We start from the raw sequence: 26,777 nt of genomic DNA, 5'->3' as shown, positions 1-26,777 counted from the left end.
AGGAATTAGAAAATACAAACTGGTTGGTAAATGTAATTAGTGTAGTCACTGTATCATTTTGTCATAGAAGAAAGGAATTAAAAAATACAAACTGGTTGATAAACATAATTAGTGTAGTCACTGTATCATTTTGTCATAGAAGAAAGGAATTAGAAAATACAAACTGGTTGATAAACGTAATTAGTGTAGTCACTGTATCATTTTGTCATAGAAGAAAGGAATTAGAAAATACAAACTGGTTGATAAACGTAATTAGTGTAGTCACTGTATCATTTTGTCATAGAAGAAAGGAATTAGAAAATAAAACTGGTTGATAAACGTAATTAGTGTAGTCACTGTATCATTTTGTCATAGAAGAAAGGAATTAGAAAATACAAACTGGTTGATAAACGTAATTAGTGTAGTCACTGTATCATTTTGTCATAGAAGAAAGGAATTAAAAAATACAAACTGGTTGATAAACGTAATTAGTTTAGTCACTGTATCATTTTGTCATAGAAGAAAGGAATTAGAAAATACAAACTGGTTGATAAACGTAATTAGTGTAGTCACTGTATCATTTTGTCATAGAAGAAAGGAATTAGAAAATACAAACTGGTTGATAAACGTAATTAGTGTAGTCACTGTATCATTTTGTCATAGAAAAAAGGAATTAGAAAATACAAACTGGTTGATAAACGTAATTAGTGTAGTCACTGTATCATTTTGTCATAGAAAAAAGGAATTAGAAAATACAAACTGGTTGATAAACGTAATTAGTGTAGTCACTGTATCATTTTGTCATAGAAGAAAGGAATTAGAAAATACAAACTGGTTGATAAACATAATTAGTGTAGTCACTGTATCATTTTGTCATAGAAGAAAGGAATTAGAAAATACAAACTGGTTGATAAATGTAATTAGTGTAGTCACTGTATCATTTTGTCATAGAAGAAAGGAATTAGAAAATACAAACTGGTTGATAAACGTAATTAGTGTAGTCACTGTATCATTTTGTCATAGAAGAAAGGAATTAGAAAATACAAACTGGTTGGTAAATGTAATTAGTGTAGTCACTGTATCATTTTGTCATAGAAGAAAGGAATTAAAAAATACAAACTGGTTGATAAACATAATTAGTGTAGTCACTGTATCATTTTGTCATAGAAGAAAGGAATTAGAAAATACAAACTGGTTGATAAACGTAATTAGTGTAGTCACTGTATCATTTTGTCATAGAAGAAAGGAATTAGAAAATACAAACTGGTTGATAAACGTAATTAGTGTAGTCACTGTATCATTTTGTCATAGAAGAAAGGAATTAGAAAATAAAAACTGGTTGATAAACGTAATTAGTGTAGTCACTGTATCATTTTGTCATAGAAGAAAGGAATTAGAAAATACAAACTGGTTGATAAACGTAATTAGTGTAGTCACTGTATCATTTTGTCATAGAAGAAAGGAATTAAAAATACAAACTGGTTGATAAACGTAATTAGTTTAGTCACTGTATCATTTTGTCATAGAAGAAAGGAATTAGAAAATACAAACTGGTTGATAAACGTAATTAGTGTGATCACTGTATCATTTTGTCATAGAAGAAAGGAATTAGAAAATACAAACTGGTTGATAAACGTAATTAGTGTAGTCACTGTATCATTTTGTCATAGAAGAAAGGAATTAGAAAATACAAACTGGTTGATAAACGTAATTAGTGTAGTCACTGTATCATTTTGTCATAGAAGAAAGGAATTAGAAAATACAAACTGGTTGATAAACGTAATTAGTGTAGTCACTGTATCATTTTGTCATAGAAGAAAGGAATTAGAAAATACAAACTGGTTGATAAACGTAATTAGTGTAGTCACTGTATCATTTTGTCATAGAAGAAAGGAATTAGAAAATACAAACTGGTTGATAAACGTAATTAGTGTAGTCACTGTATCATTTTGTCATAGAAGAAAGGAATTAGAAAATAAAAACTGGTTGATAAACGTAATTAGTGTAATCACTGTATCATTTTGTCATAGAAGAAAGGAATTAAAAAATAAAAACTGGTTGATAAATGTAATTAGTGTAGTCACTGTATCATTTTGTCATAGAAGAAAGGAATTAGAAAATACAAACTGGTTGATAAACGTAATTAGTGTAGTCACTGTATCATTTTGTCATAGAAGAAAGGAATTAGAAAATACAAACTGGTTGATAAACGTAATTAGTGTAGTCACTGTATCATTTTGTCATAGAAGAAAGGAATTAGAAAATACAAACTGGTTGATAAACGTAATTAGTGTAGTCACTGTATCATTTTGTCATAGAAGAAAGGAATTAGAAAATACAAACTGGTTGATAAACGTAATTAGTGTAGTCACTGTATCATTTTGTCATAGAAGAAAGGAATTAGAAAATACAAACTGGTTGATAAACATAATTAGTGTAGTCACTGTATCATTTTGTCATAGAAGAAAGGAATTAAAAAATTAAAACTGGTTGATAAATGTAATTAGTGTAGTCACTATCATTTTGTCATAGAAGAAAGGAATTAAAAAATACAAACTGGTTGATAAATGTAATTAGTGTAGTCACTGTATCATTTTGTCATAGAAGAAAGGAATTAGAAAATACAAACTGGTTGATAAACATAATTAGTGTAGTCACTGTGTTATTTTGTCATAGAAGAAAGGAATTAGAAAATACAAACTGGTTGATAAACGTAATTAGTGTAGTCACTGTATCATTTTGTCATAGAAGAAAGGAATTAGAAAATACAAACTGGTTGATAAACGTAATTAGTGTAGTCACTGTATCATTTTGTTAGAGAAGAAAGGAATTAGAAAATACAAACTAGTTGATAAACGTAATTAGTGTAGTCACTGTATCATTTTGTCATAGAAGAAAGGAATTAGAAAATACAAACTGGTTGATAAACGTAATTAGTGTAGTCACTGTATCATTTTGTCATAGAAGAAAGGAATTAGAAAAGATCTGTCAATAAAAAGACAATTACCATACACAATACTTGGTAACTAATTGAACAGGAAATATATAAGAATCTTAAAAATAGAGCTCAGAAAAGTATTATTTGTTAATGGGTTCATGAGAGATGTTTCCTTGTAGCTTTGTACATTCTTCATGAATCAGTGACAAAGTATTGGAGGAAGACTGAGTATTGGCAAAAATTAATTATTCCATCAGACTTATTCCTATGACTTGAAGAACTAAAACCTAAAAAAAGAAATTAAATTTAGTTTCACTTGCCCTAAATATAGTCCTGTTCCAATCTCTTGAAGGTCACCACTGTAGATGCAGTAGCTATTGACTACCATCTATAAATCATAACAAAAACTTATATATACACACACACAACAAACATCTGAACTGACAGACTAGTTTTATTTCATTTTGTATAAATCAGGCTATATTTTACAAAAAAAAACAAGCACCAGAAGGCATTTTATACATATGTTAACTATTCATCAAAATGTAATTAAGTTATTTAAAAAAAAAAGAAATTTCTTCTAACTTTCTGGTCTTAAGCTATACACATTTATACTTCCTTAGCTGATGTGGTTTTAATTTTTTCAATAAACATTCCCCAAAGAATATCATCTATACACACTCTTTCAATGATAGGACTTATCATTACTTAAGTAGTAAAAACATCCTACAAACATCCAGCCTTGGTTACAAAAAGAGACTATATTCCTTCTTTGTTTGTTGTTCATCTGAATGACATCCTGTGTACACAACTGACTAAACTGATCAATCAGAAACCATTGTGATGTAATTTTAAGAATAACTACTGAATTGTAAACCAGAGACAAAGCAATCAGTTAACAGCATTTACTTTTAATCATTTGTTTTGTTTTCAGAATTAAACACAAAACAATACAATGGGTTATCTGTGCTCAGCCTCCAATGAGAATTGAAACCTGGTTTTTAGCAGTGTGAATCTGAAGATATACCGCTGTGCCACTGAGGGGTCGACTTTTAGCCAAGCAGCAAGACTGACCATCATTCTTCAATGCATCCCACAGCTGAGAATAATAAAACATGCTTGGTAGTAGAAATACCCTCAGAGTGTCATATTAATTCACTAGGAAATGACCAGGTTTTTTTACAAACATTTTGTTTTATGGGAGAACAATCTATAATTGTAAGAACAAAGTAGTTTGTTGTTGAATATCACACAAAACTACTATGGGTGGAGGGGAAGACACTTGTGCTAACCATAATATAATTTCACCATCACCCACCCCAAAGGTCAAAGCTTTTTTTTTTTCAGTAACAAGATGGACCATGGAGCTTTGGATCCACAGTCCAACATACTAGTCTTTGGACTGTACTCATTCCAACAAAGTTACACTCCTGACAGAAAAATCTGTAATCATGTGGTTTATCTTTCAGACTGAGCTACAAAAACATAAAATAAAAGAATAATTGCAATGGCACGGCTTAATAATGACATCGACAAATACTTCCATTAAGCTTAAAACATATCACATCAGTATATTTGTTTCATTATTAGAAATGGTAGTTTGAGTATTTAGCTTGGGCATTAAAGGTCAAGTGTCATTATAATAACGTTTGATCGATTAATGAAAATCAGTTACGCACATACACAAACAAACAAGCACAAAGGTAAGTATGTAGTCCACATATGTAATTTTTTTAGGATGATAGATAGAAAGTAACCACATCTAAGTGTGAAGATAGAATTCCAAGACAGAAGAAATTTGTACAGAAGCTTATTTTCTTTCAGAGACCTTAATAAAGTTCATTTGCATACCTTGCCAAAGATGTCTACAATTTCATTATAGGGAGGCAGGTTCTCTTCTCCAATAAAGAGCTTTAACCCCATAATAAAGACGGGTATTTCCTTAGACATTTTTGTATCATTTTTTATTTCTTCCTCATCTGTCAACACACAAAAGAAATATGGTAAATACAAATTAGGAATATCATGTAGCACTAAGTATATTCCAAAGATGTCTATTTATACAAAAGACCACAGAAAAATTTAGGAAGGTACCACAGCTGAATTACAATACTCTGTCGTAGTTTACTAAAAATGTTTACTTCATAACAGTAATATAGTCATATAGGCCTAGCTTTTTTAGAATAACAACTGGTCTGAAAAATATAGTTTTTTTAAGAGTGCTAAATAACATATTAACAAACAACTATTATAATCTTCAGAAACAAATAAATCTCTCCCTTTTTTTTTCTCTCTCTCTTTTATCCATCTTAACCAATTGTCTGTAACATAATGGACACATTTTTGTTTACCCAAAAATACAAAACTTACGTGACATAAGATCTTTAAAACTGCGAGTGTAAGGACCAACTTTCTCAAACTCCATTCTCCCCTCAGGTCGCTGAAAAATGAAGTATTCGTGTAAGGTTTCATATACTGGAAAATATTAAAAAAGTGATAATAGTACATAAATGATCAAACTTAGAAATTATAAAGATAGCAGAAAATGGTCATCAAAGTTGCTCCTAATTCCTTTTAATTATTAGCAACAGAGCACTGCATCATCAGGTAAACCATTGTACACATCTATTTCTTTTCTTCTTCATCTATTTGATGATAAAAAAATGTAAAAAACAGGTCCTTTCATATTATTATAAAAAAAAAATAAACGAAAACCTTAAACCATATTAATTATAGTTCCTCTACACTCACTCCAAGAAAAAAAAGGTTTATTTCAATCACTCACACCCAATCTCATAACTCCAAGTATCAAAACCAAATGGACTTTCTACATATCCTTTCTGATAGGCCAATATTTTACACTACTAAAATTTAAAGGAAATACAAATTTAGACAAAACTCCAAGAAGAATTAGCCAGTATTATACAAATTAACAGTAACCTTAAACTTAGACTAAAGATTTCTTCACATGAAGACAAAACCCAATAGAAACATTCAAATCATCACCTTCTAAAACTCAGTTGAAAGCTTCAGATTTTTCACCCAACACTTACTTTCAAGATACTGTACTTACACATACACAGTAAAGGACAAAACAAGACACTGGAACAACATATAATTTATGAATATATTGTGTATGTCCTTCAAGTGATAAAACATATTGTCAAAAGTAAATGATTTAGAACATAGTTAATATCACAATCTGACAATATCCGATGCAGCTTATATGTCAGTATCTATATATGCAACCAAAACTCCTACACTATCTACTGAATAGCACCACAATAAAAAATCCACACAAAATTCACACTTTAGGTATTCAAGATTAAAACAAGTAGAGAAATAACTGCAGTACTTGTAACAACCATTTCTTTATCACAGAAGACAAATTTAAATAAATGTACTCTCTTCACAACAAGAACAATCTCACTAGCGCTGTACATGAGTTTGATTCTATCTTTATTGACAATTTTTTAATGTAGTATTGAGAACTTTACCCCCCAAAATCCTTTTTTAAAAAATGTTCACTTTTTCTAAACTTTTTTTTTAGATCAGATATGAATAGCATGGTTAGTAATTACTAGCACAAACAGCCAAACTTATGGGCAACAGTCCTACCCATACACACTAGTTTAACATAATGTTGTGATAATTTTGCCTCTAATCTACACTTTTGTAAAGATTACTAAATTACATTTCAAATTAGTTTATCATTTTGAAAGTTTATTGTAAAGACTGGAAGGTTGTACGTACAGTGAGATAAGTGTAGAATGTTCCATTATGTTTATTACCTACAACATAAAATAGACTGAAAGTCCAATTACGTACTGATCTTATATATTTCTAATCTACACTTTTGTAAAAATTACTAAATTACATTTCAAATTAGTTTATCATTTTGAAAGTTTATTGTAAAGACTGGAAGGTTGTACGTACAGTGAGATAAGTGTAGAATGTTCCATTATGTTTATTACCTACAACATAAAATAGACTGCAAGTCCAATTACGTACTGATCTTATATATTTCTAATCTACACTTTTGTAAAAATTACTAAATTACATTTCTAATTAGTTTATCATTTTGAAAGTTTATTGTAAAGACTGGAAGGTTATGCGCACAGTGAGATAAGTGTAGAATGTTCCATTATGTTTATTACCTACAACATAAAATAGACTGCAAGTCCAATTACGTACTGATCTTATATATTTCTAATCTACACTTTTGTAAAAATTACTAAATTACATTTCTAATTAGTTTATCATTTTGAAAGTTTATTGTAAAGACTGGAAGGTTGTACGTACAGTGAGATAAGTGTAGAATGTTCCATTATGTTTATTACCTACAACATAAAATAGACTGAAAGTCCAATTATGTACTGATCTTATATATTTCACTTATATTCTCCTATGTTTTTTTGTTAGCATTTAAAATATTTGTTACTCTTCACAATGCTGTGTTAAGGAGCTTTGTGGTTCTCAGGCACAGGAGGAGAGTCAAAATCAAGAGATGATGGCCTCACCTTCAAATTATCCAATTACAGTTAAGAGAACACTATAACATTTAATAATTAATACAGTAGGCACATCTTTACAGATTATCAGTAAACATTACAAGAATTTCATACAGAAATATAAAATGTTTGTATTAAGTTTAAATTTTTTAAGTACTAATTTGCTAGTGCATTTTTTTCATTTTGAACATTGGCTGCTCAATATGTAGAGTAATTTTGACTGTATCAATCCCTTTGGTGATGTGCTGCCAGTATTAACAGCAAGTGACAACAGATCACACACAATCTCACTGTGTCAGAGCTCAGGGAATGATGGTAAGACCTCGCGAGTCTCTTGTATGATGAGTGAGAACTGTAATGCCCAATATTCAAGCAGGCACCATGGTAGTGATGTTTTTCAATATTTAGCTACAGGAAAGATGTTGAGATATTTTAAGTATGGCCTGATGATAAAACTGGCAACTTTTATCAATCCTAAAAATTAAGTGTAATAAATGAAACTGTAAGGTAAATAAAAACTTGAAAATTCAGATACAGATGTTGAATGAATAAAGAAAGAATTATGTCTCATTTTTCAAAGGCCAGGAGGGGGCAAGTACCAACCCTTGCCACTCCCAGTGGATACTCATGTATAAAAGGTGTATAAACATGGAATCACATTCCACTGTTGGGTGTTTTTTTTGGTTTTTTTTGCAGCAGAAATTCATAACAAAATTTAAAAACATTGCAAGGAAAAAACAATAGCTGCAAGAATTTTAGAAATAAAATAAAAAGACAAAATATAGAGATCCAAATTGTCAGAATTTTCTGCCACACACACACACACATATATATATTAGTGAATAATATTTTTGGATCATATGAAAAATTAAATATTTTTGCATATTGTTGGTTGGTTTGGTGTTTTATGATGCAAAGCAACTAGGCCATCTGCATCAAACATCTGGTAAAAAGTTAAAGTAAAATTATTAAAATTCACAAAAGGAAATTAAAGTAAAACAAGGATTATTTTCTGAATTAAGAACATAAATAACATTAAATCCAATTTTTATATCTAGTCTACAGCAGTAAGAGAAAAACTACAGTAATACAAGTTGTAAAGGACTTTCTGTAGCATAATTGTAATTATTATAACTCACCAGAATGACTAACAGGTAGTTCAAACATCAGTTTTAGACACCTGGAGTTGGTCTTTCCAGTCCTGGTTTCAAGATATTTGATGTTACAGCTATTTTCTAATTTCAAATTGAACTAGATGTACTTTGATTCTTAAAAGGGAATCACATTAAAAAAGATCTAATGTATAAATTAAAAAACTTAAATAGCATTAAAAAGATTAGTGGCCTTTAAAAAACTAAAAACATTTCTAAGGTGAACAGTGTCACTATTGCCAATAACACTGTCTAACATTACAGATAAACCTTGGGTCAAGACATGTATAAAATGGTGCCAATGTTGAGTCATAATGATGGCAAGACAGTAAAATGTGGCTGATAGTGATTTGAGTGTTACACAAACTACACACTGGTGCATCAGCCCTAGATAAAAGAAAACAATGAGTTACAAAACTGTAACCAATGCGTAGTCTATTTAGAACAACTTTCTCTTTCTGATCCTTACAAAAGCAAGACTGCCAAAGTCCAATAGGTGGTTTTATTTGGAAAAGCTTGTTTTCACATTGCTCACTCCAAGTCAACTGCCAAGTGGCACAAAGCTGAGCCTTGAATACAGAACCATAGTCCATGTATGGGACAGGCACAGCAGTAACAGTGCCAGAGCAGACAGATTTAATTGCAGTGTTGGTGAGCCTGTTCCTGTGAATACCAATGTGGCCTGGTATCCAGAAAATATGGATAGAAGTAGATGTTAAAGAGAAATGGGCCAGCCAGTTTTGAATATCGATGAGAACAGGGTATGAACTAATGTGAAGCAATTCCAGGGCCAGTTGAGAACTAAGCTATTCAGTATAAATAGTGCAGTTTGAGTACTGCTTAGCTTCTATGTGATACAGGGCAAGAGAAATGGCATACAATTCAGCAGTGAACACAGAAGCTGTAGAGGGGATTTCTGCACACAACCACTGCACAAGAAACCATAGCAGAGCCCACAGAGTCATCTGATTTTGAACCATCTGTATAAATAGGAATGGATGGATTGTTCAAAAGATGTTCAGCAAATAACAGAAAGTATTTCCAACATGAGCGTTTGCTTTTCTTAGACAACTTAAAGATAGGTCACATTTCGGGACTGTAAAAAGCCATGGTTGGATGGGCTGACCAGAGATACAGCAATGTTATCCAAGGACAGACTCAATGCATCCAACTGCACCTGGATACAAAGGCCAAAGGAAGCAATGGCAGATCATCTGTTCTGAAAAAGTATAACCCACCTAGGAAGGAAAACACAACCCCAGGTGGGATGCTCTGGTAAGGATAAAAGTTTTGAAGCATACAGTAAAGACAGGTGAAAACAGTGGAGGTGTAGAGGATATTCATGAAACTCTGTATATAAGCTCTGAATTAAGGAAGTGCAGAAAGTCCTGGTACAGAGCCAAAGTCCCTGATGATGAACAAGGTCTGGCATCTTCAAGGCCAAGGTCCTGGCAGAGTCATAGACCAGTGACCCATAGTCTAGTTTGATCAAATAAGAGCACAATATATCTTTAGCATAGAACATCGATCTGCTCCCCAAGTGGTGGAAGAGAGGAAACAGAGGATGTTCAGTGCTCTTGTACACATGACCTGTAGCTGCTTGATGTGTGGAATAAAGGTCAGCTTATGTTCAAAGATAAGCCTCAAGAACTTTGTCTCAGAGACCAATGATAGCACAACTTCACCGATACGGAGTTCATGATCAAAGTAAATACCCTGTTGGCAGCAAAAGTGCATGCAAATAGTTTTAGAGAGAGAGAAAAGTTAAAACCATCTGCTGTGGTCCACTTCAGTAAGCAATTGAGGGCAGTCTGTAGCTACTGCTCAGTATACCTCATGTTCGACGACTGACAGGAGACGTGAAAGTTGTTGACATAGAGCCCGTTTGCAACAGTAAGAGGGAGCCGTTTGGTGATGGCATTAATCTTTATACTAAAAAGTGTGACACTCTAAACACAGCCCTGAGAGACTCCAAGTTCCTGCAGAAAAGAACAAGAAAGTGTCAAACCCATATGAACTTGGAATCGCCTGTCCATTAAAAAATATTTATTAATAAATAAATATTGGCAAATGACCATGTAATCCACATACCTGGAGGTCTTGCAAAATGCCATACCTCCATGTTGTATTATAACCCTTCTCAGTGTCAAAGAATACTGATAGAAGAAGATGTCATTTGAGAAAGGCTTCTCTGACTGACATTTCAAGTCAAATCAGGTGGTCCATGGTGGAGCTCTGTCGTCGGAACTCACACTGGGTGGACAAGAGGATGTTGTTTGATTTGACAAACCAAACAAGATGAGCATTAACTGTTCTAAGGTCTTACAGAGACAGCTTGTCACAGCAATTGGACGACAGTTTGAAGGAATCTTGGGATCCTACCCAGGCTTAGAGAAAATTAAAACAATAGCCCAACACTAGGCATCAGAAAAAACATTCTCCTGCCAGATCCAGTTAAAAGCAATCAGAAGAGCAGCAAGAAAAGCAGCAGAAAGATGGTGCAGCATTTTATAGTGTACATCATCAGGTCTGACCAATGTACTCCTAGACTGGTAATGGGCCAGTTTGAATTCAAACAGCCTAAATGGACAATTGTAGTCATAGAGACAATCAGCTTAAAAGGAAAGAGGTAATCACTCTGCCCAAGTCTTGATGGCTAAGAAGGTAGAGGATGAAGAAGAAGTGCTAGATACCTAGCAAAAGCTTTCACCTAGAACACTGGCGATGCTTCATATATCAGCTACTTCCTGGTCATCAGAGAGCAAAATCAAGGGGGGATAGAATTATATTGCTCCCTGACCTTTTGAATCTTGTCCCATATGACATTGGAACTGATGGTAGAAGATATGCTGGTTGTGAACTTAATCCAAGATTCCTTCTGGCTTTGACATCTTACCCTCCAAGCATGTACATGGGCCTGCCGAAAAGTGATGCAGTTCCAGAGTGTGGGGCACCTAGGAAAAGTATATCAGGCCCATTTTTAGCCTTCCATGCCATGTGTCAGGCAGGATTCCACCACAGACGAGGATATTGTGGAAAACGTGAAGTTTTAGGAATGTATATTACAGTCAGTTACTGCTGCCACACAGTCATCTACCGATGGCTTACAGATGATGACAGGTTCAAGTTCTGCAAGAGCAGTGAAAGAGAGCCAGTTTGCTTGATCCAGGTTCCATACAGGCATGCAGGTCAGGTGGCATTGGCCATGTTCAGTCTCTCTCAAAATTACAGGAAAATAAACACTGCCTCATAGGTTATTTATTGTCAGTCCTCCATGAAATATGGTAGAAGAGTGAAAGGGAGCAAACCGAAAGATCAATAGCAGTAAAGGACTGACTAGGTGCATAAAAATGAGTAGAAGAACTAGTATTGAAAAGAAAAAGATTGTGATCAGAGGGCATATGCTCTATGGAGCAACCCCTCCCATCAAGTTCAGCACTTTCCTAGAGGGGATGATCCCCATTAAAGTCCTCCAGGATTAAAAAGGGAGACAGCAACTGTACAATGAGAGCATCAAGGGCCAATTGATCATAGATCTCTCCAGGTGACAGGTAGAGAACAAACAATGATGGTACGACCCAAGGAAACACAGATGGCTACGGCCTCTAAAGATGTGTCAAGTGACAAAGACAGGGTGGGTACATGATGATCAACCAACAGTGCCACTGTCTCCATGCACTCATCCATCACACAGACTGTCATTTCTGTACAAAAAAAACTGCCAAAAGGTGACTGAATCAGCAGGTCTCAGAAATGTTTCCTGTAAGGAAAGACATACAGGATGGTAGGAAGCAATCAGTGCTTTGATGTCACCCAGATTAAAACAAATCTGGGTGGGAGAAGATGTACCCAGAACCAAAGGAAGTGGATCTTGGGGTTTGCTGGAATGAATGTTAGGGACAGAGATGTTGATGTTGATTCATCAACTTTTTTAACCACAAAGGTCAAAAGACTTTTCATATGGTTTGAGAGTTATTCTTTTGGAGGCACAAAGAGATCCATCTGCACTCCCACTGCAGTATTGGAATGAAGTGCAGCAGCATATGTCCGAGATGAAGTAGTAGACAGCAACTTTTGAGCCTCAGGGCAAGTAATATTTTGAATCATCTTCAAATGCTGCACCTTTTTTTCTTCTAACCATTTAGGGCAAGAACGAAAGTAATATGGGTGAAAGCCATTGCAACTGATAAAGTGAGGGTCTGTTTCACACTCATAGGCATCGTGGTCCTTGCCACCACAATGAGCACACGTTAAGGAACCACGACATGATGTCCTTGAGTGACCAAAATGCTGACACTGGAAACATCTGAGAAGGCTTAGAACGTATGGCCATACCTTGCAATTAAGATAACCTGTCTTGATGGTAGCAGGTGGATGCAGTAAGGTAAATGTTAAAATAAGGACATTGGGCAGCATCATAATTCCATCTTTGCGAGTGGAGATATGCCTCACTGCAGAAACTCTTTGGGCAGAAAAACCAGTGAGAATCCCTGACTGGGGGATGTTCTTTACACTCCTCTCAACAATAACTCCTTGTGACAAATTCAAACTAGCATGAGGTGTAAATTCAATAAGTATATTCCCAATTGCCTTTAATGCAAGAGGAGTTCACTATGTTGAGATGTGAATGTTTCCACCAATGTTACCAGAGCAAAGCTTTCTAACTTATTTTGAGAGCCAGCAAGTCCCTCTTGTCCCTTCTGAATGTAAAAGGGAGGGATTTGCCCTAAAGGTTTGTCTGAAAGATAATGTAGTATAAGAAAATGAGGTATAGGTGTTACAGATGTTGAAGATTGCTACTCAGAATCTTCAAGATGTGATTATTTACCTATGGACTGTTTTTCACTATTTTATTTGGAAGATCAATAATAAAAAAAAATTTTTCAGTGCCAACTGACCCCACCCATCATGGAGCCCTATGAGGGGATGCACTACAATGCCAAACAAGGACACTACAGCAATGCCAGGGTTGTGTGAGCACTAAACCCAAACACCAGCATCTGATACAATGTCCACAACACTGGTACTTGTTGACCCTAGCCCAAGTGGACCAGCTGAATGACCCAAGGGGGTAACTTCCCAAGGCCGCCCATCTACAGGAATTCAAGGCCAAAGTGGTGTGTTAAGGTTGGACCTCTCAATCACAAGGATCCTCTCCTCCCCTTCATGGATCACCATGCATGGCAAACACATGAGTGAATGTTTAGACCCCAGAGGAGGTAAACTGAGAAAATAAAACCTTCTCTGGAAGGTCCCCTCACCACGAACAGGAATCCACACCGAGGGGCTTTGCATACATTACATGTGCCTCCCCCCTTAGGCACTAAAGCTCCCCTACAAATCACGGGGTCAAAGGGTACCTAAACACAGCACTGCCTTTGTAAGTCCTTGAAGAACAAGGTTAATAAAAATGTTTCTATTTCAGCCAAGTAACTTTAATTCATTGCAACGTCAATTCTGATTCTAAACTGAATATGTTCCTTTAATGTTATTAAAATACCTACATATAGCAATGGTTGTTGCAACTAATATTCAGGTATATCACTGTGTTTCCGTGACATCATTATTTTTTTGCTAAATAAGACCTACTTCAAAAATGCTAAAATTAGTTTGAACCAGATATTTTGCAATTTTTTCATGTTACTTACTCTTGTTTTTCAACTTAATGAAAAGCTTAGAAGGGAGAACTTTCACAAGGATGAACTATAGCAATACACCAGCACATTTTAATGCCAAACACCATACAATGTAGTATACAGTAATCAATAGCCATTCCATACTGACACACATTCAACCTTCACATATTTGGGTCATTCCATGTGTACTCACATTCCCAGTTCATTTCACATATTTCCTTGAAAAAAATTCAAGGAAAATTTTCATTCTGATTTATTCAGTCATGTAGTAAAGCTTTAGGATTTTGCATGGCTGATGGAATCAGAATGAAATTTTTGCTTGATTTTTTTTTTTTTAATCAATGACGTGAACTGGGAAAAGTTCTTTTTTCTGGGTAGAGTTGACCTGGAATGACCCTAATACATGCATATAAAACTTTTTCCTTTTAACACAAAGAAAAGGCTGAAGACAAGAAGTATAGAATTATGCAATAATTCAAACTTACTGTTTGTTACTTGAAAATATCTAGAGACTATATTATCAGAAAAGGTTTCTGTGTTAAACGATAGTTTCAGTTCTTCTAACTCTTCCTCACTTTTGTGCTTGGTAATGTCATTAAACTAAAGGATTTTCCAATCTGTCTGTATCTATAAGTTTACATCAATCAAAATGTTCCACTTTCTATTTTAACAGTAACACTTAAGATTTTGGAAAAAAATAAAAAGTACATTTCTGGCTAGAGATTGCTTGTACTGATAAAAAAACATAACCAGGGTTGCTGCCCACCCCCCACCCCCATCCTTGCTCTTCTGTCATTACAGGAATTCTACATAATTATGCCCACAAGATATTGCTGCCCTGTAAAAATGGACATGCTGTACCCCTTGTTGTACCAGCCCTGTGCAGCTCTTCATTTTTAAAAGTAGCAAAGGCCACAAAAATACTTTAATACAAACCTTTCAAAAAAAAGTATTAGAACAGTGTGTGTACAGTTTACCTGAAGTTTTAATATTATTCTTGCTAAAAATCGAAGGCTGTCTGTAGGATAGTTTGGTGATACATTTCTGATGTTGATACACTCTCTTTTATGATCAATCCAAGCAAGTTTCTAAACAAAAATAAAAGAACTCACACCTTTGTGGACATAACAAACATAATTAATTAAAAATCTATATTGATATCACAAACTTTCAACAAAGTATTAGGTTGAGGAATAATTCATGAGTGTTTTTAAATAATTTCATTCAAGCATTACATGCAAGACTATACAATACTTCAGTGCATGAACACATTACACCCAAAACATTTATTATGATACTTTACTTCATGTAATACCTAGGTATATAGAATGCATTGTTTTAAACGAAATTGCAAGAAATTAAATGCGAAAAGCAGATGGTGTCGAAAATGCTCGATTTTGTCCACTTTACATTCCATTTAATGAGCTGAAAATGAAAGCAAAAATTAAAGACATATGAAAATCAAACACACCATCTATTAGAGCAAAAAATTATCTACCAAATGACATGAAATATTTTGCGAAAGCGTTTCATTTATGAATATATTTTTTTAACTTGAAAAAACGCTCACGAATTATTTCTCAACCCAATACATAATTATTTAAGAAAAAATTAGTTTCATTAAGTCCATACACAAATTGTAGAAACTGTAATTATAGCAACAAAAAGGCCAAAGCTGAGGTCCTCTGTTGCACTTTTCCTCAACAATTAGATAATGATTTTATTAATAGTCACTTTATACATACATGTAGTGAATACAACAATTTTTACAGACAATACTTAAGTTTCACTTTTGTTTTTTGTTGTACTTAATGCTAGCACATGTGTTAACTCTTTGAACCTATAATATTTTGCACATTCTTCCAGAATTATTTTCATGATGTTCTAATAATTGTCATCATATACATAAATAAATATCAAAATGTGTGATCTATTTCTTACATGCAAATATCAAAATGCCTGCATATCTATTCCTAACATTTTTCCACATTTCTTGGTCAATCGTCACCAAACTTGATACAGTGACACAGGATGGCATGAGTGAGAAAAATTATGGGAGGGGAGCTAGACTCCACATCTAATTTCATATTGATAGATTCTTGATAAAATATATATCTTTCTTTTCAGTACTGATACCTTTATGTATTTTATTGCACATTTAATGTTTATTTTCTTAAGAAAAAACAGAAATACAATTTCCTCTCCTTTGTTATAAATGAGTTTGTTCCTTCTTGTCCAATACAGAGGCACTCCAGCTATTTATATTTCTATTCTATTTATAAAAGATGGATAGCATCATTGTTTGGACTAATTTTCAACCAAAGAAATGTAATTGTTATCACATGCTCTCACCATCCAATGGATAAACCATGGTTTTCAGCTAGATGCTTGAAGTGTCCATTCAGGCTTAAGGAGTTAGTCACTAATTACCCCACTATTTTTTCAGTTATGTGACTATCTTCCCAAGAAATCTTATATCATATTTTTGCCCAAATATAGCACAGACTTATTCTACAATTTGTTTTTAATATCTTAAATCTGGAAAAAAAATTCTCACTAGAGTTGTGTGAACTTTTATTTTCTAATTTGATTTTGCAAGAAAATAAAAATATTTCATAGCAGAACATAGAATACAGGTGATGGAAAGTTAACCAAATTCACTCAACAAAAACAAACATTCAAAGTCAAATTATCTGTATTCTTTAACAACCATGTACATATTCAATAAATAATTTTTTAACCAAATTGATAACCTCTCAGACAACTTAATTGTTTGTTTGTTTTGGAATTTCATGCAAAGCTACATAAGGGCTATCTGCTCTAGCTGTCCCTAATTTAACAGTGTAAGATTAGAGGTAAGGCAGCTAGTCATCACCACCCACTGCCAACTCTTAGGCTACTCTTGTATCAACGAATAGTAGGACTGACCTTCACATTATAACACCCCCACAGCTGAAAAGGCAAGCTTGTTTGGTGTGACAGGGATTAGAACCCACAACCCTCAGATTACGAGTCGAATGCTTAACCCACCTGGCCATGCCAGGCCCAGACAACTTAGAATGAAAATAAACTTCCAATATTGTACAACGCGTGGGAATTTTTCATTTTTGAAGTGTGCTCCCTTTGAAAAAGTACATATTTTTAAATGCAAATTTCCATATTCAACTGAACAAGTCTTCCTGACATGAAGTTTAAGAACAACAAGGGACCACTTAGTCCATCTATGCTATTTCCATCCATTAAATTTTAACATATTCATAGACAATACCTATCCTTCAAATATTGATCAAGCCTTCCCTTATATTAACTATATCCACAAAATATGAAAATAACCTATTCCAAACTCCATCTACCCAGTTAGAAAAATAAAGCTGTGTTTAGCAGAAGGCAACTCCTACCTTGTATAAAAGTATACTTGTACCCCCTAGTTCTACCATTTTCACCACTAAGTATGATTCACCAACACTATCAATTCCATTAACAGTTATAAATACCACAAACAAATTATTTTTTTCCCGTTTTGCAAGATAAATCAATCCAGAGATCTTAACTGTTCATATGACAAATTTTTCCATACCATGTATCATCCCAGTAGCTCCCCACTGAACCCTTTCCAACCATTCAATTAGTGAGAAGTTCACAATACATGTCTTTGTTTGAATTTTTCATTTTCAATATAAATATTTTTTACACAACCATAAGTTCATTATTACACAGAAATGTTTGTATAAACTTGTGGTTATGGTGTTATTTAAGCTACAACAAAACAGAAACTTAAAATATTTCAATGTTTTCCCTGAAATGATACTAGGTGAAGTCTTTTAACCCTGAAATGGCAACCATCATCAATCAATGCAGCTACATACAACATTCCTGCTGTATAAGAGTTAATAATTTAAAATATTTAGGAACTTAGATAAATTACTTAATGTTACTGAGTTGTGGAATAATGATGGGTGTAAATGGAAACTTTAAAGAGCAACCAATATTAACTTTATTTTTTTTTTCATTATTTCCCAATAGAAATTACAAACATGAGACTATATTTTCTGAAGTTTAATAAACAGGAAAAGATACATTAAGATTATGTTGGTTACTTTGATTGGCTATTTAACTGAAGAAGATATTATGTTTATGAGGTTATTGTCTTATTTCACCTTCTTCATTCTTATTTTCAAGAAAAAAAAAAGTCTGAAAAACAGATGAAACTCAACTGTATGACCGAGTCAGTTTATTTACATTAAACTACTAGTTTGGGAATATTATTTTCATCCCTAGATTTTCTATAAATTACCCCAAGTTCATGAAAACAAAAGGAAATAAGAATGTGGTAAAAGCTTTACCTGGCACTCTCTGTTACAATAGTAGACATATCTACAAGATGAGCAACTAAAAAACAGTATTGATCCTAGGAACATAAAAACATAATTACAACAAAAAATTAACATTCTTTTTTTATTTATTGTTCTCATTCATTTTATAAATTGTGTGCTAAAGAATTACAGTTTACGTGATTAATTAGGAAAATAACCTTATGGAAAGTCACAATAACTCTCCTTCCTCTACTAATACTATACCTAGATTCAACTCAGTTATAAGTTATTTATTTACTTTGTAACAAATATTACAAGTTTTACATGGTATTCTATTCAAACAAAGCAATAGCTTATAAAATAATTTTATTATCAACAACAATAGAAAGTTGAAGAGTAAATTTAGACAATGTTTTTAAACCATAAAATCAATATATCACAATTCAACCAACATTGTTACTAGCAGTGCTTGATTAATGCACTTTTTTCCCCTTGAAGAAAAAAATATTTATATCTTAATATAATGATAAGATCCACAACCAAAAATACCCAAATATGTAACTACAAGTATTTAAACAATTTCCACAGAAAAAATGAAATGCTTCAATTAAATCCAAAGTGAAGAACAAGTTAAAACATTTTAATAGAACTGGTACAGGTACACTACATATTACTATTTTTTGTCACATTTTTATATTGTACAAATAAATTATGTAAATACTTGATTATGAAACTTCTTTATTAACATTTATAACAGTTGTACCCGAATTTTATGATCAGTAATAACAGTATAAACACACTTGACACAAATTATTTGAAACTAAAATTCCGTTTCCAATAAAAATCTACAAAGGATAACCAACGATAGGTACAATAATTTGAGCAACAATGTATTCCTAAGTTAAAGTCTTTAAGCTGAAATTGAAAATAGAAAAGGTTTACAAGTTTTGACTTTTGTGTTATTTTCGGTAGCCTTGTATGACTAATAAAACGCGGATATTTTGACCTTAGTCACCTCACGACTGGTGTGAACTTAACCAATGTAAATAGAAAATGATTTGCGTGTTTTGACGTTAATCTCACATACCAGAAAAATGAACACTTAAAATTTACTATACTGTATACCCACCCTTGAAAACAAAATTCACAGTGCTTTGTTCGCATATTTTACCTAAAATATACACAAACGGTCGTGAAGACAACAACAAGGATCCTTTTTTATTTTACTCTATTCATTCTCATTACACGAATGCAACTTAAATCTTAATGTTGAATTTCTCTCCCAAATATTAACGCTATTTGACAATATGAAACACAGAACTCACGACAAACCACAAACTTAAACACACGATATATACTGTAATATGGTATGGATATGAAAATATAGCAGTGGATTCACCATACATACTTTCGGATATTAAGGTAAACTTTTGGCATTAAAAGCTTGCAAAATGTTAAAAAATAAAGTATTAAATAAATATATAAAGATAAAATAAAAAGCCTGCACCAGCATTTTGGATTTCTAATGTGATAAACACAAAACAATATTATGTAAGCAAATTGCCCTGAGATGTTAAATTTAGCTGACTGAACTGTAAATGTGCATGACTTATTATGCAAATAAAGGTTTCATGTTCAATATCTTATCAATATATTAATTATGGACTATTGGCTGTTTTAATAAAAATAATAATAAATTCCAAATGTGTATTAAAACCTCAGGACCGTTGTTTTTACTTTAATTGTGCAGGGGCGTTGGCGCATAATTGTATAAGAGGGGTTTTGAAAAAAACAATTAACTAGTCTGGGTTCATCCTCAGAGCCACAAAAGACTATCATTGGCTCAGTGGAATAAATATAATTGGTATGTGCATTCTCTCCAATTATTGAAAGTGGAATTTTCGCGGTACTCCCGTTGTCCCCCCCCCCCCGCCAGCAAATTCTTAGGCAGTTGGACCTATTGATCCCAGCCATATCAGGACACCCGCATCCCCGACTTCAGTTGAGAAAGCCGAACTTTCTTTTAAAACTCAATACCAGTCACGATTTTATCGCGTAGCAATCAACTCAAAATTCCACGGGCGGGATTGAAGAGGAACAAGAACATTCCTGAACACCCCAGTTGAGGAGAGAAGTATCCTGACTTCTCTCTTTTCAAACTAAATCTCTGCTATGAAAGTGTAGTGTAGTCTCCAATCTTTACTTCATTCACATTTGACATACCACATACCTCAGGCTCAGCACCGAATTTTAGTTACATTTTCGACCGCTTCCTCCTCACAGCTTTTCTCTCTCAACAATTCTCTTAGAAATTTCCGCCAATATCATTAACCACAACTACAGCCACTGCCACTGCAGTAATTTATTCCTACTAATAATATACATATTAATCTCACTGGGTAACGTATAACCAACCTCTTTAGCAAAACTTTAAAATCCTTTGAATGTAACAAAAAATTATTGTGAGTGGGAAGAAGGGAGATAACAATATCCCTGACCATCCCAGTTGAAGAAAGATTCTTTCCTTTAAAAATTAAATTATTGTCATGAAAATTTTCGTGTTTTTTTTTTTTTTCTCACGCGTGGGTTAAGAGGAGAAATGGTTCCTGAGCACCGAAGTTGGGAAGAGTAGGCAATATTGCTTTTTCTACTTTCAAACTAGATTTTTCTCAATGTTATTTTTTGAAATTTTTTTGAAATCATGCTACGTACGCCAATAACTGATTTCATACATTCCGTACACCCTTACAAATGTCACCACCACAGGTGAAGAAGAAATTGCCGCTAGTTAATGACGCATGACAATCGGTTGTTTCGTGAAAGAAACTTAACAATTTTTAACCATTATGTTTTGTAAAAAGTATACATATATCTGAAAAAAAAACATTCTTTATTAATAAAAAGGTAAGAAATATGCATTTTTTTTTCTGCTTACAACATATATAACCCTCAAGGCCAGATTAAGAGTTTTATTGGCCCTAGCTTTTCAGCTTGGTCCCCTCGAAACAGACTGTTTTGTTTGTTTTTGAATTTCGCACAAAGCTACTCGATGGCTATCTGTGCAAGCTGTCCCTAATTTAGCAATGTAAGACTAGAGGGAAGGCAGCTAGTCATCACCACCTACCGCCAACTCTTGGACTACTCTTTACCAACAAATAGTGGGGGATTATAACGCCCCACGGCTGAAAGGGCGAGCATGTTTGGCGCGACTAGGATGCGAACCCGCGACCCTCGAAACAGAACTTTTACGTGCAATATACGTTTATAATCATAGTTTGAGGCCCTAGACTTCAGCCCGGCAAGCCCATGCCTTAATCCGGTGTTGGTATTATTAACACTCGCTATGTACACACATGCTATTATTGTTTACAATTATGAATCTGTTAGTAAAATATTTGTTCGTAAAAATAATTAATTATGGGCTGTGATACAGTTATGAGCTCGCTTGACCAATATTATACATTAAGCTATGTATACTGTTTATATAGATATTTAAAATTTTGTTATAGCAAATAAGAAGGTATAAAACACGAAGTATGTCCACATACCATATTATACAAGTGTTACATTGATTCCACGTTTGAAACTGTTTATTGATTAACCATGGGTGAATATTTATCAAGTAGAACTGGTTTTTAGCTAGTAAACCCTAATTACTCAGCAATAAAATCGTACAAAGAAATTGTTGCGGTTTTAGTGCAAATCTACACAACAAACTATCTTTGCTCTGCTTGTGGCATGGAAACAAACCAAATTTTAGCACTGTAAGTCCAAAACCTACCACTGATATATATGAATAAATCAAGGATCAATAACAACTTTACATTATTACGATGGGCCTATAGACCTTGAGATCCACACAAAAACGTTGTTTGTTCACCTAGATGTACAACTACAAATGAAAACAGCCGTTAGCAAACGTTGAGGAAGAAATAAAATAATTTGTTATCATATCTGAACTGGACTTGATATTTTTTACCCAGTAATAAAAAACACATCCAACAAAAGAACATGTAATAATGATATGTTTTAATCTTTCAGCGAGGCTTATCTTTATTAGCAGTCATTTGGTTTCATTCCCATAAAGTTAACTACATTGGTTATTAGTTATTTAAAGATAACAATTTATAAAAGAGAAAATTATGGAAGAGCATAATACAAGTGGTATGAACAAAAATGATGTCGATTATGTTTTAGTATTTAAATTTAGATGTTTTGTATTGTTTACTAGTCGGAGTTTTGACAAAATCTAATGATGAAGTGTAATGCTTCTAAGATTCTAGTGTGCTTAAATATGAGGTGTGCTTGATCTCTCGCGATTTATAAGAGACTTGAAAGTAAATGAATATCCGTGGTGCTTAGTATGTAGAAATCGGCCGAGAAAATAATGGCTGCCGCATTTAGTCTGCTCCTCCATAATGCTTATAAATTACTGTTAAAGTTGAGTTATAGCCTTATCTGAGCATTTAATTGCCATTATCGAGCGTTTCACAGCTTGTATAACAGTAATGTTATTCTGTTTTTGTACTACACCAAATAGCAGCATAAATTATTCTTATATGACGATCCTTTATAACTTTTTTATTTCACAAATACACTTGCCAAAACAGTTTCAGTAAAAATAAATAAATAATAACCTAAACTCATATTCATGGAATCAAAGAAATCAAGACAGATTACGTACATGGTGTTGATGCCTAAATTTAAGAATACCAGTTGTTAATTATCAAAACAATATATCATATATAATAGTCTACTATTCTTCAAATGTTCAGTTGTGGCGAACCTGGAATCTGTGTATGTACTGCATTATACTTCATTGGCCGAGGTCTGTATGATATCCACTGTTTTAATTGCAATGACCTTATCATATGGTGAATTCAACTGTCGGAAGTTAAAAGTTATGTAAATATCCCTATACCATCAGTCCAGCACTCGAGGGTATTTGTAATATCCAGGAGGAACTATTAACTATTCGTTAGCTTCTAATGTTATCCACAGTTATAGAAATTGGTGAAACTGTATGATATTAATAATATATATTATAATTGAATCATAAAGATAAAAGAAATGTATCACTTATCAACCTCCTTCAGTGAAATTGTATAAAGAAAAGAGAGGGAACAAGTAATAAAAAATTTTGCAAACATGAAGTATCTTGTAATAACGTAAATACTACAAGTATAGAAACAGGGTAAGGATGAATACACAAAACCGTACAAAAATCCAATGTACTGTGCCAATCTTACAAGCTTATAATTATATCAGAAACTGCGAGATTGTGCAACACAAATAAATTTAAATGCTTCTATTTAAACCTGAATTCATGCGGTTTACAGGAATTCAAATTTAATTGTGAGTAAAGTTCAGTCTTTAAAATACGTGGCTACTTATACAGTGATTTTTCGTTCTGTGTATTCATTCCTACTTTGTTTATGTAATTCTTTGGTACTGCCATCTTTACATCACAATAAATCTTTGCATTTTTTTTATTACTTGCTGTGTAAAGAAACTAGAGTTGTTGTTGTGGGCTAATTAATCACAAAGCTGAAAAGATGATCACTGAGCTAATCAGTCAGCCATTGAATAATTACTTAGTTATTAAGCCTGTTATTGTATTATCAACTAATTACTTCTCATTTTTGTTGAGTTTGTTCCGTAGGTATAAGATACGACGTAATAAGTGACTGTGTTTTGTCAACGAATGTAAACTTGGAACTTGTAGATAGAAATCAAATAAATAAATTGCATTCATTACGTGGACTTATCTCTACAATGTTTTTACCTAATATTTGTTTGTTATTAAAACACAAAGCTACACAATAGGCTATCTATGCTCTACCTATCATTAGGTATCAGAATTCAGTTTTTAGCATTACAAACCTTCAGATTCACTACTGAACAACCATGAATGGTTTTTACTAAACCATACACTGCGTCAGATTTTGATGGACATCGGAGGGTCAGGTACACTCTAATAGTAAGTTTTGCCCTCTATTTTATTGCTTGCTAGGATTATTGTTTCAAATTTTATGTTTGTTTTCCAACTGACGTAAGTTTTGATACGTTTTATTGTTTAAAACTTATGGTTCTTGGTATTGTAGTTTGTTCGAGTTTAAACCGTGTTGTCTTCAGGTTTTATTTAATACATGTATTTTTCTGGTGAAACTTCCCACATTTACACAATGGGAAGTATCGCCGGTAAATTAAACAGAACCTACTCAACCTGGAAAAAGTTTTGTTTGAATTTTGCGCAAAACCAAAAAAAGACTATCTGCTCCTAATTTAGTAGTGTTAGACTAGAAGAAATTCAGCTAGTCAACGTCATCATCATATTATAACGCTCTCACGAATGACATGCTTAGCGTAACACGGATTTAAACTCGTAACTCACAGATTGCTAGTAGAGGGCTCCAACCTACAAGTCAATGGTAATAAACAACTAACAGTTACAATGAGCGAAATATTTTAATATTATACATGTTATAGCATTTACCATTAAAATTCCTTATTCGAACCTGTAGGTCTTTTAAAGAAGTGTATAATAGCATTTCAACCACAATTTGTTCGCTATATACACTGCTGTCGCCATATTTAGTTCAATACAAAACTCATCAAAACCGCTTAGGAACAAAACAGTTATGATCGGAAAACTTTTTATATAAGCCGTTTGTTATTATTCTTAATATTAAACACAAACTGGAATATATTACGAGACATTTCTATCAAGGAAAATAAAATAAATGCATTTATCTCCACAAGGCATCTTTATTAATCCAATTCTCAGTTATTGCAGCTTAGTCATTTCGAAGGTTAGAAATCTGGTAGGATAACGGTAGTTCCTGACAAAGCTGAAATAGCTAAAGATTCAGGTAATAAAGATATAGATTATTTTATTTACCCTAATATTTGTAGCCGTTTTCTTATGCGCAAATCCAAAACAATGGGCTATCTGCACCTAATCTAATTTTGTATTTTAGCGTTGCAAATAATTGGGAACAAATAACGTTTCGACATCTAATGTATATCTTTTTTTATGTCTCTAAAGCTGAAGTGTCGTATCAACGTCGGCTAGAACGTAAAAGAAATATATTTAAGTGAACTAGTAAATGCAATTGTTCGATATTTTTGTTAAGTATTTAATAATTCTGAACAAGTTTTTTTTTTTTTTTCGGAACATCCAACACAACAGATGGGAAGTTCAGTTTCATCGTGGATTTGTTTTTTTGAAATGATTAAAAAATATATTTTACACACTTGCTTAATTTTCAAGTTGTTTGTTTTCGAATTTCGCGCAAAGCTATTCAAGGGTTTTCTGCGCTAGTCGTCCCTAATTTAGCAGCGTGAGATGCGAGGGAAGGCAGCTAGTCATTACCACCCACTGCCAACTCTGGGGATACTGTTTTATCAACGATCAGTGGGATTACCCGTAACTTATAGCGCCCCCACGGCTGAAAGGGCAAGAATGTTTGATGTGACGGGGATTCAAACCCGCGACCCAGAGATTAACGAGTCGAACGCCTTAACTACGTGGCCATGCCGGACGTTCTCAAAGTTTCCTTCTGAAATGATTCGATTTGTCGGTATCTTAAATGCTCCTTCTACCACATATAGTACGAAAAAATTTGACTTTTTTTTCCTTTAGTTATTATCTTGTGAATTTCGCGCAAAGCTACAGTATGGTTATTTACACTAGCCATCTCTAGTTTAGTAGTGTAAGACTAGTGGGAGGGCAGTTACAAGTAGAGAGTCTTAACCACGAGGCCCTGCCGGGTGGCGAGAGACGTGAATGTCATCCGAAGAGCCTGACAACTTTAACAATTACCGACAAGAGAAATAAATATATACGAGAGAGCGCAGTTACTTTTTCTGGTGCAGTAAGTCGAACGAGTTTATGAAGTGTAAAATGACACTCAAAATTATCAGTTGATATGCTCTTAATTATGCAGATTAATAAATTTTATTTTTATATTATTTCCTGTCTTGTAGATATGCTTGAATAATTTATATATGATGGTCAACGTCTCTCACAGGTTTTATTGTGTTTGTTTTTTTTAATATCCATTCGTAACACCTCTAATGCTTAGTGTTTATTTTTGCTCTCATTTTATTACTACAAACTTTAGGTTATTGGAATGGAATAAATTAATTTAAGATAGTACCTATCAGCGTTGGAAAAAAATTTTTTAATGCAATTTATCAATTATATTAAATATCTTGAGCTCTGTAAAGAAAGAATGAAAGGCTTA

The 26,777-nt window shown here is 33.3% G+C and overlaps 1 protein-coding gene across 1 annotated transcript in view; it reads right to left on the bottom strand.

Annotated features, from left to right (window-relative positions):
* The window catches only part of LOC143243366 (histone-lysine N-methyltransferase SMYD3-like), a 32,746-nt gene extending 14,129 nt beyond the window's left edge, over positions 1-18,617 (bottom strand). The window contains exons 1-5 of the mRNA XM_076487237.1: positions 18,559-18,617; positions 15,193-15,303; positions 5,288-5,357; positions 4,769-4,896; positions 3,238-3,305 (exon numbers count right to left, since the gene is read on the bottom strand). Of these exons, the coding sequence (XP_076343352.1) occupies positions 3,238-3,305; positions 4,769-4,896; positions 5,288-5,342 (251 nt within the window). The 5' untranslated portion in view covers positions 5,343-5,357; positions 15,193-15,303; positions 18,559-18,617. The remainder of the gene's footprint in view (positions 1-3,237; positions 3,306-4,768; positions 4,897-5,287; positions 5,358-15,192; positions 15,304-18,558) is intronic.
* Positions 18,618-26,777: the final 8,160 nt, after the last annotated feature.

Source organism: Tachypleus tridentatus, chromosome 2 (genome assembly GCF_004210375.1).
Source record: "Tachypleus tridentatus isolate NWPU-2018 chromosome 2, ASM421037v1, whole genome shotgun sequence".
NCBI lineage: Eukaryota > Metazoa > Arthropoda > Merostomata > Xiphosura > Limulidae > Tachypleus > Tachypleus tridentatus.
Note: the sequence above shows the minus strand (reverse complement) of the source record. Positions and strands in the feature narration are given on the sequence as shown.